Raw genomic sequence first — 20444 nt, 5'->3', positions numbered from 1 at the left:
AAAAATTGCACCACTTCAGGAATGTGTCACCAAAATCTATAATGGTACAAATGTGGAGAGGCCCCAAAAATTTAACAGGAAAGGGTGCAAACAACCACAGATCAGAATTTGATATTAACCAAGACCAGGTGAGAGAGAAAAAACTGCTCTGTAACCAGCAACAAAAAAAACTTATAGGTCCCAGTCAAACAGTCTACCATAAAAGGACAGCAATGGAGAATGGTAGGAAGGGGAGGAAGATAACTTAAGTATACAGACCAACAACAGTAAGTATACAACTTACATAGAGGAATGACACACTAGATGAAAAACCAATGAAGATAAACTCTTGAAGATTCACAATCTTCAGATGAAGGACCCAACAAAGCCACGTGTGAAGACAGCATGTATATGGATGGATGATACTCACCAATGTGGTTGATGAAGACAACAGCATGGGAGACAAAGGCAGATGAAGGGGAGGCAACATCAAAAGCTGTCACAAAAGTTGAAACCATGATACAGGTAGCCATTACAGTGTCATCAGCTGAACTTGGAATGGAATGGTGGGAAATGCTGATAAGACATGAGAAAGAAGATAAAGAGGAGAATTTGCTTACATATAATAACTTGTCCAATCTTGACTGAAAGTATCAAGTGCCCCCACAATGGATGAGGAACAAGAATTCAAAAATGGGAAAAGGTGTGAATTGAGATGAGATGTAAAAGCATCCAAAACACACAAATTCTGAAAAACAATAAGATCCAAAGACTACCCAGTTGGTATGGGATAACTGATCTGCAACCAGATTCCAGACACCCATAACAAGATGTCACAAAATTGATGTTATAGCAGTGTGGCCAATACAGAAAATCCCAAATTTGAAGATAAGGGTCTCTTAACTGGTTGCCCTTATGCCAGGTGATGCTGGACACAACCATAAATTGTCAGAGTATCATTACAACTCAGTATAAAAGAGCTAACAGGAAGGTAAGTATTTCCTGATGAATAGCAAGAAGGACCAGGTGACAGATATGGAGAGTGGATTTAAAATGAGTTTGTAGCCCACAAAATTCTCATGTGTCAAGAAATGCTGGTCAAATGGAAAGAGAAGCATCTATAAAAAGGTGACAATTTGGATGAAGAGAAAAAGGAGGAAACCCTCTGCAGTAATATTGGTCTGATCTAACCACCAGTCAAACATGGAACATAAATGAGGGGAAAAACATAAAGAGAGCATCCAAGGGAAGTTGAAAAAGGCACCATTGGTCAATTAAAGCCCATACTGTGGCATGATCAAGAGAAATAAGAGCTTCAAAAGAAGTCCTGGGCCCAAAAGAAATAGGACCTCACATGCAGAAGGAAATAGAATAGGAGATTCCACATGAGGCATTCCATAATTCTCAAATGAAGAGAAGGCTGGTCTCAACAGATAAAAAAGTGAAAAACAAACAGAAGAGGCAGAAATTGAGTAAGTATGAGGAATGACTTCCTCATCTTGAAAAGCCAACCCACTCAGACATTTTTTCCAAAGAAGAAACTGAGTTCAAAAGGCTAAGTCAGACAATGAGGAAGTAAGAAGTAGCCAGTCTTCCAAGTAATGGTGTAAATGAAGACCCCCTGCAAAGGAAGCAGTTGATCAAAAGGTCCAGACCACTTGAAACAAACAAAAAAAAGCCAAGGCAAGTCCAAACAGTAGATTCAGAAACACACACACACCCATGATGAACAAAATGAAGAAAATGTCTAGACATTGGAGAGATAGGAACGTGCATCCAATACATTGAAACAATATCCACAAACCAGAAGTGAAAACCAAATGAAGAGTACAACTACATGAGTGACTTGAGAACATGGAAGCAATTAAGAGACAATACATAAAAAAACTGAGAATCAATCTCCCATCATTGTGGGAATAGCCAACAAGAAAAAAATAAACTAACAAGATTTTCCTCTTCAACTTGTGAAGCAACTCCTAAGCTGCCTCTGACTGATGCTAACAAAAAACATTATCCCAATGAGAAGGGAAAGAAATTAGATAGTGAGACAATGGGGGTTGGGTGAATGCAAAGGAAATTGCATAGATAGGCTGAATAAATCTCTAAGTCTAAAAGTTGGGAAAATCCCCAAACACCTTGAGGTAAAAAAAAATGCTATGTGCAAATTCTCACAAAGAGAAGGAGGGGAAAAAGCCCTAGATAAAAGAGTATTTTGACCTATAAAAACTCAGTAGTAGAACAGCCACATCTGTAAAATGAAAGCTACAGAGAAAAGGTTTGTTATGGGAGCTAAAAAAGATACTGTATAATCAATAGAAAACCCATAACAAGACAGATGAATAGCCTCAAGCATGAAGTGAAATGAGAATGATGCACTAGATATCACAAAAATTAATTACATGGAAAATCTGAGGTACAAAATATTAACCCAAGTTTCAGGGTCCAAATCCTCAAATAAGAAAAAGAATTCCAACAGGTATGAGATAAATTACAGATAGTTGAAATTATGAAAGATAAACAATGATAGGCTAAACAATGTATGTGGGAAACAAAGTGTACTGATTCCTTTAAATGTTCTCAAAAGTTAACTCCCGTATCTGGGTAAGTAGAAAGAAAAAAAAAACTCAAAACCATAAATGGATTCCTAGGCAAGACCCCTCCAATGACACACAACAGATAAATATATTCAGAAGGGAGGGATGCCTAAAGTCACACCCACAGATACATCTTAGAACTACTATAACAGAACACTCAGTTTATTCATAATCTTGCCAGAAATTATACAATTCTCCACAGATCATAGCTGTCACATCAGCAGCTGGTAAACAGTATCAAACCTGTAGATGTGACTGATAAATCCACCAAATTCTGCAGTAACAGAAAAACAGAAGTAGAAAAGGGAGAGTAGATAATGAAAACTGTAATTCTCCATAAAAAGATAGAAAAACAGCAATAACTGATTAAAGAAATACAAAAGTAAAATCATGTGGATATACTAACTAAATTGTAAACAAAAGCGTGTGTGCACAGCAAAACTGCCAATCAAGAAGTAATTAACAAGTGCATGATTAGAGATAGTACTAGTTACAAAAAAGTTTTTCACTTCCATTGGGGGAGGGTTGCTGCATGATCATTTATATGCTGATATGCACAAAGAAGTGGGAGTTGCAAAACTGGTGGAGAGTGAAACATTTCTGCCAGTAGAGGGCAGTACTGATCAAAAAGGTTTTTTTGTAAGTAGGGGGAATCACATTGTACTGGAAATATAACTGACTATAAAATGGATGAAACTAAATTTTAAACAAGTACTGGTACTTGCATACATTACACACAAAACACATAACATACAAATTTTGTTGTTAAACTACAAGATCAACTTTTATATGAACTTTGTACACATTAAAAATCTTAAAACAGTTTATGTACAAGTTGAGAGGTTTAATTACATGTCAACAAATATAAGTCATAAGCATTCATTATAGTTCTTTACTTCCTATGCTTAATCACTTTAAACTTGTATATGAAATTCTTGAATGAAATATAATCATAATATGCATGAATAAATGACAGATGTTAATTAAACACAAACACACACGCAGTTATAAACATTTGTTCTAGTTAATGTAGTTTAAAAGAAAGCAACATAACTAATCAGCTATTTCAAATGGCTTCATTTTCATTCATGGCAAACTGATAAATTTGGATTACAAATAGTAAAAAACCAAGCATTTTCATTCAGCAAACTAACTTACAAGGTAGAAAAGACTGTCATTTATAGGTTTAGAGGTAATTGCATTTAACATGTATTTGATGGTTGTTAATCTTGACAACAACCTGTAGTAAGGCTATCATGGTAACTTTCAACAAGCTATTCAGTATACAAGAACAATGGCTTCCTAGGGTCCATATCATTAGATCAAATAAAAACACTTGTTTGATATATTTTACACAAAATGATGTAAAGACTCATTTCATTCTCAAGTTGCTAGAAGTACAAGATAGTAAAAACCAGAAATCATGAAAGCAGCTTCTATTACTTTTCCAGATATTGCATACTGTTGGCTGGGGCAAAAGTACAGTTTTTACCATTCATTTTTTTTTGTTCATAAACAACATCTATTACAAGTAACTTGACTTTGCCTGTCATAGCTGGATGGTCTTGGTTCCCTTTATTAATCAATTTTCTTCTGTTTTCCAATGTTTACCAGTATAAGAGATATTCTCATCTTGAAAGTCCTAAATCACTGATCTGATTACACTTTCATCATTTGAGTTTATGAATATTTAATATCAGAAATAACTGTTATAGACTCATCTTAAAAGTAATGAATTTTCGTAGGCATTACACTACCGACAAAATTGTCAAAATGTAGTTCTGCTCCACCTCAACTTTATCTCGGCTGTAGTTATGTGATCTGCTGCTTCATAGATGCAAAATAATTTTAATATAGCATAGTTCATGAGTGTCTTTTTATCTATTTGTACACTTATGCCATGGCTGACTCAGGGCTTTAATAAAAATGCACTTTCATAAATATAATTCTTGATGAAGTGACAGGGTTTGGGAATCACCAATCTCCCATTTTTAAAAAGATTAGACTGAGTTTCCAAGTTGAAGTACAATCATAAAGTAATGCAACTCACAAAATTACAATTAAAACAGTTACACTTGTCTGGAAGTCTTCCAAGATATCACAAAGTTTATTTTAACAGATAAAAATAAATGTTTAATTTCTTGAAACAAAAAGAAAAAAAGTGTCATATTGACAGCCAGCAACAATGCAAAGGTGTCTGCACTTTTAAAGTGAATTATTTAGCATAGCAATTAAAAACAAATACCACAGTAACAAATCAGTATAAAAATAAACACACTACACATTACTTCACACTGTATTATCTGCCTATAACAATACCAAAGAGTAAAACTACAATATTGTAAAAACAATAATATTAAAGTTTTATTATGACAAATATGTCACCACAAATACTTAGTTGTTCTACTACGATAATAATAATAATTTATCCCTTTACAAAAGTTGCAGTAAAGGTCAAAATGCAAAAACATCTAATATTGTTACTTAAGTTTATAATTACCATTACATGTACATTAGTCAGTATATAAATATATGTATTAGTGCCAATGGCTCACAAAAGAATATGCAATTCCACTTAAAAAGTAGCAATGCTCAACACAAGATAATCTACGAGTATCAATGATAATGGATTACAAGTACTGACATTTAGTGAACAAGCATCACTGTATTAACAATACAAAAAAATACTTAGTACAGAAAGGCAAGATTTAATGAAATAATTTGAGAGGCAATACACAAGTTCCAACAAAGAAAATATAAAAAAGAACTTACTCTAAAGAACATAGTGTAAGGATATAACATAACTTTTTCTAATATATATTAGAAACAAATCATCCATTAACAACAATACAAAAATAAAGAATTACAATAAAAAACACAACTGGAAAACTTTCTGGGCGAGACAAGACAGAAGTGTTTAGTTACACATTGAACACAAATTACTAACAGAACATAAAGTTTACAATTACCTATCCCAGAGTTACAGTTAACACTACAGATATTATTCACATTTAAAATACACTATTTCTTTATTGTTTTTACTATGACATGTATTTGTGATTCATATATTTCCTCACCTTGCACACTTTATATCTCTGGATTTAGGACTGTACTGCAATTTCATTCTGAACTGTTCAACCTTTAATTCTTTCTTGTTAACCTTTATCTTTCAAGAATCTGTTACATTAGAAGTTATTTATTATGCACTTAAAACATTTAAAAAATCAGCTTATACATCTGTTGCTTGTCAGGGTGAGCTACAACTGATGCACATGACCTCAAAATTTATGCAATTAAGAGTTCCTCCCAATTCCCAATTCACACCTAATAAAGGAAAGCTAATCTTTCAAAGCCACTTATATTTTAAAGTAAACTAATAACTTGTTATAGAAAACACTTAAACTAATAAACCCAACATAAACTGCAAAATAATTCACAATATTAAAAAGCAACAAACAATACTAAATTACATGTTTGGTTATAATTTTAAAAAATCAATTTAAAAACTCACCATAAATTCTGAAAGCATATTCTGTTTTTACAGATCTTGGTGCAGCGTCACTAAACACAGACATCATATCCAGGAAATCTTCAAATGTCATACTACCATCTCCAGCTGAAGAAAATACTTTACAGATCCGGTCACAAAAAGGATTGACCTTCACAACAATATTTTGGTTACTAGTGGCATATACACTAACTAAATATATTCTCCAAAAGTTTTAACTATTATGTGGGTTTATCTATACAAATTGTTGTTAATATCATTAATATCAGATAAAATAAAGAAATTATAATGAAAATATAAACATATACGTCTTCAGGATTAAGGTTCAAAGGATGATCTCATATATGTGCTCCATATAGCACATTCATATAAATTGTCTGATTTTTTGATAGATACATCGTTTTTATTATAAAAGTTCCAAATGCATTATCACTGATATGCCACAACATAAATTGGTGTGCCTGTAAGTCACCACTGTCAAAATAGCTATTTTAACACATAAATAGATGGCATACAACTAGGCATAAACACAGAAACTGTAAAGGGGAGTCTGCATGTAACCATTGAGTCACGACAAACTACATGGCAGAGCACATAGAAGCACCCAACTTTGATCCATCCCTATACATAGCTATGGAAAGATGGTTTGAGAGATGTTCAGCAAAGAAAAGGTAGTAATTTCAGTCTGGAGTATCTACGTTTCTCAGGAGACTAAAAAAAAATATATGAAAAGTTAAAATAGTAACATGCCATGGAAAATTGGACTGAACATGAGACTTGGAGAGATCCAATTACCAAAAGATAAGTGGCAATATCTCAGCAAGATTCTTGATGGACAAGAAGGATGGGGGAGAAGGTAGAAGAGTTGGAAAGATAAGAACAACTCTTCAAATTGTTAGCAATGTCGATCACATTGTCAACTTCCCAGCCATCAGAGAGCAAGATCGAAAGGGGTAAGGAGGTGTGCAACTTACCAACCTTTGAATCTTGTCCCACATAACTTTGAAGCCAGTAGATCTAGAGATGCTGGTAGTAAACTTAATTTAAGATCTCTTCTGGCTTTGACACTTGACCTACCGAGCATGAAATTAAACCTGTTAATAAGCTATGTTATTAGAAAAAAGAGAGATACTGTCAAAAGGTTTTCCAAGTTTATTTTTGATCTTCTGTGCCTTCTGGCAGACCAAATTCCACCATGGAAAAAGATGCTGAGAAAAACATGTCAAGGTGACACAAATAGAATGAGTAGCTGCTACAGTCAGTCACTGTACCCACACAGTCATCAACAGATGGCTGACAGATAACAGTAGAATCAAGTTCCAACAGAGTAGTGAAAGAGGGCCAGTCAATCTGGTCCAACTTCCACTGTGGGTTGGATGGTATTGACACATGCCCAGTTGACCCTAGCCTCAGAGGACAAGCAAACTGATACTGGGGAGCAAACCCCTAGGCCACCCGTCTAAAGGAATTCAAGGCAAAGGTGGTGTGTTGAGGTTGGACCCCTCAATCACCAAGATTCTCTCCTCACCTTCATGGATTATCACACACACAGCAAACACATGGGTGGATGTTCAGATTCCAGAGGAGACAAACTGAAAAAAAACAAAATGAACCTTTTCTTGGAGGTTTTCTTATCACAAACAGATACTCAGACAAATGGGCTAAATCTCAAAATTGATAACAATCACCAGTAGTACCTCCATATATTAATATTATTATAAACAATTTGAAGACTTCAGTATTTTCTTAATTCTGTTTGGTTTTAAGCTGTTTCTCAGTAATTTCACTTTTTATCTTCACAAAATTTAGTAAACATCTAAATTATACTATAAGACAAAAAGTCAGATTTTATAAATAAAGTATCTGTGGAAAATATGAGTTTCATGAAAGGGATAACATACTTATTTTCATTTTAGTTATATATTATTTGCATAATTTCTGGTACATTTGAAATAAGCTTCAGGTTTTTCTCAGTAACATTGTAAATTTTACTTGTAGATTCCTCTTCACAACCAATATATATTTGAGTTTTTTTTGAAGATCTAGCAGGTGGGACTATTACTGATCTTAGAGATTTTTATGGAAGCAATTTATTTGCATATTAGATATAACAAACTATCAAAAACTGAAGAAAAAACAAACAAACTACCTTTTTGAGCTGATTTTCAAAAAAGGATATCTGATATGAAAGGGGTTAAAATTCTGTAAAGCAGGCAATTCATGTATTTGCTTATTAGTTTGCTAAAAGTAATACAGTTTATCAACTGTACTTACATGAGCCACCCCATATGTACAGCTGAACATGAGCCACCTTTTAGGTAAAACAAAGTACAAGCCACATTGTATGCACAACTGCAAGCAGTTGTTCAATGAAGTGCAAGAACACTACATATCATATAACAAAAAAAGTGTTAGAATTTACTAATAAAACTATTGTTCTTATGCTGCATATGAAATAGTTCATGTCTTAAATTTTCTTTAATGAAAGATTCAAAGAAATATGGCTACTGCAGCTTTATAAAATTAACAGGTTATAAAAAATGTAAATTTGCATTATTAACTAGTTTACTTGCAAACACATTAAAAAACAATGTACTTTGCCATAAATTATGAGACTTAACTTTTCATGACACAAGTTAATATGTATATTTGAGAATACTGTATAACAAATGGCATTATCCTCTCAAGCACATAATATAAAAACTGTAAGACATATGCTAAAAAGTTCCTTATGACTGTGTTGCAATTAACAGTCTCTCAGATTACAGAACTAAAGTTTGCAATTTGTTACATCTTTACATAAAATTACTTTCAAAGTTTTGTTGTTTTAAAATTAAATAATACTGGTCATTGTTTTATTTGTTTTTGAATTCTGCACAAAGCTACTTGAGGGCTATCTGTGCTAGCCATCCCTAATTTAGCAGTGCAAGACAAGAGGGAAGGCACCTAGTCATCACCACCCACCACCAACTGTTGGGCCACTCTTTTACCAATGAATAGTGGGATTGACCATAACATTATAATGCCCCCACGGCTGAAAGGGCGAGCATGTTTAGCACGATGGGGATGCAAACCCGCGACTTTCAGATTACGAGTCACACGCTTTAACATGCTTGGCCATGCTGGGCAATACTGGTCATAAAAGAAGTGTTACAAAAAACCAGATCAACTGTAGAGACGTAAAACGTTTTTTGATCATCAGTTATATTCACATACTAACCCAGCATGTCATCAAAAGCAAAGGGGTGATCTGCAATTGTCATTTAAAGGCAAAGAAAATTACTCATTATAAACTGTGTTCACAGCTCTCCAAAGACTCAATAAGCACTTGTTATAAAATAGTAATGACAAAAGCAACATTTTACAGTTTAGGAATTTTAATAATCACCTAAAGGTAAAAGAAAGTTATTTATTACAAACCATGTAAATATAACCATATATCAGTGCATCTGAAGCCTGTACATAATCAGCTGTACATTAAAGCCCATATTTAGTGTTCCATATCTTTTTTTTTCTTCACATAATAAAGAAACCAGCAACATCACTTAAATGTTCTAGAAAGTTAGTAGAGGTTCTGCATACAGATACAAACAGCATAAATATCTAACAAAATCAAAGAAAGATAACCCACACACTTAACCAGAGGTTCTTGATATCTCTCCATAAAAAAAAATCAATGTATTAACAAGATTAAGAAGTAAGAACAAATCAAATTGGCCAGAGTTTTGAAAACATAAACAGAGTTGTGAAAAAATCCACAAACACCACTATTATATAAATATTAAAGTTTAAGATCCAATAATATCACTTGATGTTAGATAAAAGTCAAACAATTACAGCAATTATGCAGCATTAAGATACAAGATCCACCAGCATCAGCTATGATATGTACAAGTTTTTTAACATATTTAGTTTAATAATATCCAATGCAATTAAGCTATCAAACAGTAAGGTTGTGAAAAGTTGAGTGTCATCAATTTTGACAAAACAATATAATGTAAAAATTTAATAATCTCATGTTCAACAAGTTATCCAAAACAATCAAGTTCTTAATGAAATGCTCAAATGATCTCACCTGCAGTTCTGGAAGTGTCAAGACTGTTGCCATTGGTAATCTAACATTTCTGTTCTTGGATACAGCTTCAGGTGCCAACATTTTAAAGCGCTTATAGCAACTAAGAAAAAACATTTATTTCAGAAATGTTAATATAAACTTAACTAACACAGCTTTGTAGCACAAAAATCTGTGATAAAAACCAATTAACCATCATATGAACCTTAATTCAATCTTCATACAGTCATATACCTTTAACAACACTATCTTAAACAACACACACCCCTTCTATGATTATATCAAAGTCCAACCACACAAGTATATTAAAACATTTCACCACACAGCCAAACCAAAATTGTATACACAGAATATATTGAATTTTTTTAAAATAAATATTTCTATATTAGAAAATGATTTTACCCCAAAACCGATTGTAAAACATCTAACCTAAACATATCAAAATACACCTTAACTACATGATCATTTCAGAGTGCATTGCAGTTATACAGTTATATGAAAATATACCCTATATACAGTCATATTTCACCTACAAAACTACATCAAACCACAATCACAAGTACAGTTACATAGAAAAAGTCCCACTCATATAAAACTTCTTAACATCCTTGTTTGTGAAAACTACTACCTGAGCACACAAACACATAATACAATAATTCAAAAACATTCCACTTACAGAACTGCATTAAAGTACATTTCTTCCAAGTAATATTACATCACATTTCATTCACACACACACCAATATAAAAAAATCATTCAATAAAGTCATATCAAAAATCATAAACTTATTCCACCCACTCAGTCATATCATAATATAATCTACCATCAAATCTTATTTAAAAAAACAAACTTCCCATAAACCAAGCCAACACATTCACATTAAAAACAACAAATCTATTTACATATTCATATCACGCATTACCCTTCAAAACTTTGATATCAAAAAATAAAAACATATTCCACTCATCAAATCATATCGCAACACATTCCACTAACAAGTAAACACTCCCCACAATCTGTACCTGTTATAAATCATACCCCGCAGTCACATCAAATTACATTAAAATTATCATAAAATCATAATAAAATATCTCACAACTAAGAAATATTGAACAATCTCACCTGTATAGCAACTTAAAAAACAATTTTTAAAAACATACAGCCATACCAAACCCAAAACTCTGCCATACAGCCACAATATAACACATCATGCTTGTGTGTAGAAAGCCACATCAAAATACATTTTACCCAAAAACTTGTTAAAAAACAATCCCAGTTTTAGCAATGCATGTACTACCTATATAGACACATCTAAACCTTACAGATCTCAAAATACATACAAGTCCATGATACTTTGTAATTTTAAAACATTCTACCCAATTATATATATCATAGCATATACCATTAATATAACAATATTAATGTCATTCCATAAGTGCAGCTATACAAAAACCTTCCACTAGCAAAGATATAGAAAAATACATCTCACTAGCAGAGATATACAAAAACAACATCCTTCCTACTAGCACAGCTATATAAAAATATCTCGCTTGCACAAATACAGCAAAATCACATCCCACTAATGTAGCCCTACATAAACTTTCCACTAGCATAGCTATAGAAAAACACATCTCACTGGCATGGACACAGAAAAAGCTCATCCCACAAGCACATCTAGAGGTCATTTGACCCAGTAAAGTGCCTTTAAACTGTACTTTCAAAAACTACAATTTCTTTTTTGTTTTCTCTCATGACAAATTTGAGTTATCTTTTCTATTTTTCAACTCAGTCAGTCACCCACCATATCAAAAGGTAATAAATAGTATAATCACACTATTTATAAACTGCTGACCTAAGCCAGTCAAGTCATGAAAACACTATGCTTTTACATAGTCTTACAACTTGGTATGCATAATATATGCATAAACTAATCAATATGCTCAGTCCAAGCTCTCCACCATAAATACTTCAATACTAATTACACTCAGCGAGTTAAAATAAAAGATGAAAAACTAGCTGTAAATTGTTCTGATAAACATAACTGAATTAATTATTATTACTGTCAGTGTATTATGGTAGGGTGTTAATGACTGAAAAGTATCACAACTTTTCTATTACAAGAATTGCTCTATTTTTATTAGATTATTTATTAACAGAAGATGTCATTAATCATGCAATGTATGTACCATAAAATGTCATCATTCTAAACAAACTTAAAAAAACCAAACTTCAATATAATTGTATTCCAAGCATGCAATGAAATTAGACTTAGATGCATCTGCCCATAACAGTATTATTCACTTGCTTAGAATATTAACATTTCGTGTGTTTTCTTATAGCAAAGCCACATTGGGCTATCTGTTGAGTCCATTGAGGGGGATCAAACCCCTGATTTTAACATTGGAAGTTTATAGACTTATTGCTGTACCAGCAGGGAATGACCCGGCATGGCCAGGTGGTTAAGGCACTTGACTCCTAATCTGAGGGTCATGGGCTCGAATCCTCATCACACCAAACATGCTCACCCTATCAGCCATGGGGTATTATAATGTTATGATCAATCCCACTATTCATTGGTAAAAGACCAGCCCAAGAGTTGGCAGTTGGTGGTGATAACTAGCTGCCTTCCCTCTAGTGTTATACTGTTAAATTAGGGATGACTATTGCAGATTGCCTTTGTGTAGATTTGCATGAAATTCAAAACAAACCAAGAATATTTTTAGCTAAATGATTAGGGTTAAAATCTTTGAAAAAACTTAAGTCAACTTCTGATCATAAAAAAGTCTAATAAAAGTTATTAATAAAAAAAAGTTTCAGAGTTTTGGTATATGCAAGATATTGAAGTTTAGCAATGCTCAGTTTGTAAAGTTGTAGGAAAGAAACAATGCATGTGTGTGAGCACAAAAATATTGCTAAGACTATAAATCATGATTAGCAATTGTAGGAAAGTTTTAAAAAATAAAATGTGATGAAAAGAATTAATCCCTAAATAAAACAATTTTTCTTTATTAAACAGTGTTTCACATAGTGAATATGTTTGGTGCAAAAATGTGAAGTTTCTCTCCTTTATTTTGTTCAGTTCTCCCTGCTGGAACTGAAGGGAAGGTGACATCCCACTAACACAATCATGTAAAAACAATCCTCAATAATAGCAACCACCAAGTCAAAATTCATACACTCACAAAGCACAAACAACCATATCAATAATACATTCCACCTGTATAATCATTAGAAAACATTTCATTCCCATAGCCATTTTAAACCACTTCACACTCAGCAAGTCAATTAAAACACATCACACCTAGTCACATCAAAACACAACCCACCTATATAATCATATTCAAAAACACAATCACAACAAAGACATTCAATTCACCATCCATATTAAAACCACATCTTATTCATACAATCATATCAAAACACAGATCTAAAAAAAGACACCCCACTCATACATTCACATTACATCATACCTACATGTACAAAAGGTTACAATCTTGCTGTGTCTTTGCAAAACACATAATACTGGAGCTTTAACTATGGTTTCAAGTAGCACAAGCAAATAAGAATGGTGATAAAAGCCCTTTGAACAGGATGCTAGTCCAGGAACAAATAGGGTAAAACATCTTGTTCAGAACACAATAGCATTATGTGGGCCAATCTCAAATTCACAACCATCCAACTACAAGTCCAAAGCATGTGAAGTCATGATGTCTTGCATGTACAAAACCACATCAAAAGATAACTTATGCACAAAGCCTGTTTCTTATTTAAAAACCCATACTGAAATGCACCTCAACCATACATCCACACAAAAAAAAGTCCTAGCCTTGAGCAACAATGTGCATCCCACTAAGTCAAACTAAACTCTTAATATCATACCAAAACATCCAAACCAAACTTGCATAAAGTATTCCATTTATACAACAATGTAAAAACTTGTGAATCATGGGTCTATATGAAAACACAATTTACTCAGAGATATAAACACCCACCATAAATTCATACTGAAGCAGATCCTACCCTCGACTTGTAAAAATACTGCCTGATTACGCTATCTGTTGTACGGTAAAAACATAACTTACTGCAAAATTTCCTTCTTCAAAAAAAATGTCAGTTCCTGTATAACAAAAACAAAAATATCAGCTTTCATTAAACAAATGTTCAACATTTAAGAAATGTAAAATATAAAGAAAAAAAAAGACATATAAAGTACTTGTGCATAAGAAACAAAACAAGATAATGTCAACTTATAGGTAAACAAATACTTATACTAGAAATGTTATACCTTTCTTTAAAAATATCAGATTCTGAATAAAAAAAGTGCCTGTCTGTTTGGATTTTACTAATGACAATTCACTCCATTTACCACTTAATCAAACAACAATAACAAAAACAATAAAATATTAAAGTTCAATGGTTAAATTAGTAACAGACAAAAATTAGTTAGATGAAATTAAATTCACTGATGGTTAAGCAACAAACTGACATAAATGATCATATACATTACTTTATTCTTTTTAATGGGATAAATGTGATTTAAACAGCTACAGACATGCATAATTACTAGGTTTGAGTTTACAGTACACATATCCCACTTAATGGAGCTTTCACAAAGTCACCTGTGTATAGCTGTATCGTCTGTATATTTTTTATTTGTATTTTTTTACACTGCTATCTCTAAATCATTTTACATTTAGAAAATGTGTTGTATTATTTGTATGTACTTTACTGAGTAATTTTAGCCTACTTGCTACTATCAAGGTCTGAATACGTTCTGCAAAGTCAGCATATTATTTCAAATGTTATTCTGCAATACGTAGACTTACTAAGAAATACAAATTTAACTGAACCAAAACCAAAAGTAGACGTCTATTTTTCTAATCTTGCAAATGGATTTCAATAAAATGGTATATTATGCAGTTCGTAACACTGTGTGTTGGATACTGCTATTTAATAACTCAGCTGGACAAGTCCAAAAAAACAATGTTACCTCAATAAAATTTTAAAATGTGGGGTTGAGTGATGGTCAAAGTAATGTGGAAAGTATAAGTGTAGGTTTTAGTATCTTGTATACTAAATATTATTAATAAGATTAACATTTAATATGCATTCTATAATAAAAATAAGCAATTAACTTTTAAGCTAGGTATCAAAGATAAATTTTGATGATTAAGATGGAGCAGAAGAAATTATATACAGGAGAAATAGGCCTTTATTTTAGAGAAGCCACACACGCAGTGACTGACATGCGCAAATGATGGTTAAAATAATGCTTTAACATTACAAATAGCTGTACTATACTAGCAGAGTTATTAGCTTCATCAAAACATCAATGAAAATTATTTCTGATGGTCTGGTGCTTCCTTTTACTATTAGTTCCCTTCGTATGGTGTCTATGTTTCTATATTTGTGCAAATCCCAAGGAATGTGTGCGTGCGTGCGTGTCTGCCTTCATGAATTAAAAAGGGCTAAGGAAAGTAAAATACATTAAAAATAAGGCAAATTTATGGTAAAATCACATTTTCACAACCAAAGCCTGAACTCATCATTTGAGTAAAAACATTTCAATCATGGCAAAGCTGGGAATAATATTAAAATATCATTAAACTTTTAAATGTGATACATAACTAAAAAACATAAGAGTTAGTTCTAAATCCAATTTAACTGTCTTTCAAACTAATATGTGCAAGGCAAACAAAATTCCAAAGTGCTATGGACACTGATCTCAACAGTGTACCTAACAGTAGTTCAATCAGAAAAATAATTTATTACATAGACTTCTTGGTAAGCTTGAGAGATTAGATTGAAAAACTTGTTCTTTCTATTGGTTATAAGCATGTAACTGAAGTTCTAGAAAAGACCGTTTTCTTAGTAATAGATTATTTTTGAATGTGGTCATCTATTGTAGGGAAGAAAAAAACCTCCTTGGAATGTTGGTCTATTTTAACAAAACTTAAGTTCACAACTTGATCTTGCAGAGGTAGAAGCTTGTCTGAACTGCTGTAGAGGTACTGAGATTAAGTTGAATAAAAACAGAAGAAACTAAAGTTCCACATTTTAACTGCACACACATGGGAATAAAACAGAAGATTTGTTTCAGAGGTTTCACTTGAAATAAAGGGATAATAACTTGGATTCACAGTATACTTGATAATGCTAGTTTCATTAAAGTACATTACATTAATAGTAAAGTGGTTTAATTAAATTTTGAATATAATTCAGCAACACTGACATACATACAAATAAAATTAAAGTGCATACAGGAAATCAAAGGGTCAATACATTCAGATTTTTTTTCTGTGAATTTAATTTTCTAATGTCAAGGACTGACTTGTATCAACTCAGTTTATACTAACACACAGAAGCAGATTAAAAATCATCCTGCTTGGCAGTACCACCAAAAAGGAGTAAACAAAACAAAGATTGCTGTGATCAGGGTTTCCAGCCTGAGCAGTAAATAGCACTGGGCTTTTGTGTGAAGCAGTATGACCGTGCTAATCACTAGAGAGTTAAAAAACCTAGGACTACCATATATTTATTTGGTAGTGCTTTTATCTTAGAATGAGTCAGCTGGCAACAGTGATGGCATTCTTTCATATAATAAGAAAACAGGATAGACATGATGTTACAAATTCTGTAATAGTTTGTGAAACACCTGGTGTAAAATACAAACAAAACATCTATAATTCTCAACGTATACATCTGGGTCAATTTTATTTCCCTAGAACAATGGTTCCCAAACCATTTTAGTCTGAGCATTGAAGTGAATAAAAAAGTTTGGAGCCTCCCAACCAAAAATCTTTTGCACAGTGATTGAAAAACAGTGCCACAGCAAAAACAATAACTTCTCCTTTCATTGTATGGTATTATATAATTAATTAAACTTTTTAAAATTTAAGCTTATTGTTTATTTATAAAGTAAAATTAATTCAGCATCTTTGTTTTAGGCCCATTTTCAGTCAGCCCTTCAAAAAAGGCTTCATAGTCTCTCCAGGGTCCATAGCTCCTGGTTTGATTAACAGTTTTTAAGATGTAACATTTTATAAAATTTTCTTTATCATTATCCTTTATTTTGCATAACAAAGTTACAGAGGTGCAAACTCTTTTTAATCAGAACACAAGTTTCAGTGTGACAAGTCGGTTAAGAATGAAATGTGAAATAGTATGGAATTATAAAATGCATTTTCCTAAGACACTTGTCTTAATTATACTTCCTTTTCATTCAAAACAAAAATGCAGAAATTTAATATTTTATTATTCTACTTAAGATGTTAACTGTAATTTTTTCTTAATTACACAGGATACAAACTGAATGATATTAAAAACAATCAGATGTTACAAACTTGATAATCTTCAAGTTCCTCTTCAGTAAACACACTTTCTTGCTGTCCCATGATGATGCTTGTAAAAAACAGGACATATAACTTATGAGAAAAAAAATCTTGATCATGAAACACAAGCTTTAAATGTATTTTACTGATAAGAAATATGGAAAAAACTGACATTTCTTACAACAGGTTGGATGGCCAACATATTCAAAATCTAAAGTAAAAAATCCAGGTAATACATTTCTTAATATTATTGGGATACATTTTTATTTTGTAGAAAGATAGTCGTGTGTATGTATAGATTATTCCTATATTACATACTCACTTGCACTGCAATAATAAAAATTGACAATAAAAAAAACAGCAAATTTGACCTACATAACAACTGAATTTTTAGCAATATTTTGTATTACAGAATAATAAGAGTTCCTTCACAAACTCTGAAGCATGTTACCTTTCATAAAGTATTCACGTCATGTTCTTGAAATGAAAATAAAAATGTAGAATTCATTCAATTTCAAAAGTTTCTTAATCCTCCTTACTTTCTTAACTAACAAAAAATACCCATCAGTAATTACTCAGCCATTATCAACTTTAATCAAAACATTTTTTAAAGAATATTAAGTCTCATTCATAGTCTATAACACCAGTTAATACTCAATTGTAAAAATGCTCCAATATGACAAAAATAAAAGTTACAAGTCAAGAAGTTATACTGTAAAATATTGCTAATATAATGTCAGCCTCAATTACTCACGTTACATTTTCACAAATTTTCTGCTATTCCAAAGCCTCAGCTTGATTTGCTGTCACACAATTATCATTAAAGCTAGTTATTTTATACTTGGCAAAATCATGTCAAGAAATAAATTTTTAATTTTCATATTTGCAAAAAACATGTTCTCTTATGTGAGTAGATAATAACTTAATGGAAGAGTCCACATGTTCCTTCGTGTAGCAATGCTATCCATTTGGAGATGACACAATTTTTACTTTTAGGTATGTCATTAAAATGAAAAGTTATTCTCCCAACAGACTTGATTATGCATATAATTCTAACTTTAAATAGGATTATGCTCCACTTTTAATTAATATATAAATAAAAAGTTATACAAAGAAAACAGTATAATATTAAGACAAAGAAGTAACCAGTTTTCTGTAGTTCAGCAGTTTCTTTTTTACCAGCTTAGATGTCCAGACGAAAACTTTAAAACCACAATATTTGACCATTTTCATTTACAGCTATATATAAAAGTAGCTTATGTACAAACTTACAGGGAAATCCAGGTAAAACACCCTGGATTGATATCAAGATAGCCAAGTGAGGTCCACTCAAGTAAACACACATGGGGGAAACCCCCTTGGTATACAATGAATTATGTAAAGTGCAGTTCATCTGGGCAAGAAACATCCAGTGGAAGTGTTTTACATAATGGATTTTGTTTCATGTTGTGTGTATAATACATAACATAATGAAGGTAAATCTCTTCACCTCGAGTGAATGTATAGTTTATATATATGAGTAAACCTCTGCAGACCACCACTACAGTGACTGGGAACCAGACCCTGCTGGTCCAGTAGAAGAAAGAGGGAAAGAGATGCATTGAGGTTTCACAGGAATAACCCACTGGAGACAGTTCAATGTGTGTCTGCATTTCTCCATGTTGAAAAGCAGAAAGGCCCAGATTGTATGAGCCAGGAGTCAGTATGAATGGGCAAAAATCCCTGTCTGCTTTACTCCTGAAGTCCAGGATATATACATACACATATTGATAACAAAATGTGATACGGAGATATAAATACAGCACTAAAACACCTCCACAGTGAGTATTGGAGAAGTATATAGATACAGTGTTAAGATATAAAATTTGGCATATCTGACCAGGCAATAGTTGCCACTAGGTGAGATCCTGAAATATGATGTATAAACAGCAATAAGAGAAAATATATAACATACCCCAGTTACAGGCAAACAGACATGTAGAATCACCACAGAAGAAAGACGTGCCCAAGGAATGCACAGCAAGACTGCAGATAAAGAGACAAGAGTTTATGGAGTTTTCCACATACTAGCCTGAATGTTTTTTGTTTTGTTTTTTACAAACAATAGCAGATTCATGCAGCTATAAACAAGTTTATGATTAATTAGATATGAAGAGTCAATACGCAGATAACAATTACCCAAGGACACATCCAAATATGTCAGGTGTAGGAGCTGACAAACCCTAATTATGAGGGTAATAGGAAAAAGATAAACAGGAATGCCATAGAATGAGAGAAACAGAACAATGAAAGGAGACAGTAGAAGACAAACAACAGAGCAGGAAATGATCTGAATAAAGAACATCATCTAGAAATGAAATGGGATAAAGGTGAGAATAGGAAGGATAGAAGGGAAAAAGCAAAACAACCTATCAAGGCAGCTGAAATACAAGGAAGGAATGCAAGATCTAGAAAAAAGAAAATAAGAGAAATGGTAAAGTATGTCACAAAAAAATGGAATGATGAAGACCAAATGCCAGGAAGGTGATGACTAAGATTATAAGAGAAATATCCTGTGAGGAAAAAGTTGGAATGGGTTCAACGAGAGAAATGAACAGGATAGGAAAAAATATGGTGATCTCAATCTGGCAGAACAAAGGAAATGTGTCAGATTGACCAGTTGAAAGAAACAGAACAATCTGGAGAAAAGAAACTTTCTGTGAAAAGAGAAAAAGGAGGGAGTTCAACATGGCAAATATTTAAAAAGAAACAACTGAAACAGACAAACCCTAAATAAACAATCATATGAAGAGCTGGTACAAGTGAGTAACAGAAGAACTGGATTAAGGGACTAAAGCCCTAGAAAAAAAAAAGACTAGAGACTGAAGCAAGACTTATACTTTTGGTACACAGACAGAAGAAAGACAAATGGTGTATGCAACAAAAAATGAGAGGCATGAGAAGCGAGTACCTGTGTTGAG

The 20444-nt window shown here is 32.5% G+C and overlaps 1 protein-coding gene across 10 annotated transcripts in view; it reads right to left on the bottom strand.

Moving 5' to 3' along the window:
- LOC143229229 (calcium and integrin-binding family member 2-like) overlaps positions 1-20444 on the bottom strand; it is a 77317-nt gene that overhangs the window by 16582 nt on the left and 40291 nt on the right. For all 10 annotated transcript variants that reach the window (XR_013015757.1, XR_013015758.1, XM_076461252.1 and 7 more), the window contains 4 exons: positions 17497-17554; positions 14236-14270; positions 10157-10256; positions 6085-6232 (listed from right to left, as the gene is read on the bottom strand). Coding sequence is in view for 8 of the 10 variants with exons in the window: in XM_076461244.1 (XP_076317359.1) it covers positions 6085-6232; positions 10157-10256; positions 14236-14270; positions 17497-17554 (341 nt within the window). In the remaining 2 variants the exon portion in view is untranslated. The remainder of the gene's footprint in view (positions 1-6084; positions 6233-10156; positions 10257-14235; positions 14271-17496; positions 17555-20444) is intronic.

The sequence above is a fragment of the Tachypleus tridentatus genome, chromosome 10 (assembly GCF_004210375.1).
Source record: "Tachypleus tridentatus isolate NWPU-2018 chromosome 10, ASM421037v1, whole genome shotgun sequence".
Lineage (NCBI taxonomy): Eukaryota > Metazoa > Arthropoda > Merostomata > Xiphosura > Limulidae > Tachypleus > Tachypleus tridentatus.
The sequence above is the reverse complement of the archived record's forward strand: the minus strand, read 5'-3'. Positions and strand labels throughout refer to the sequence as shown.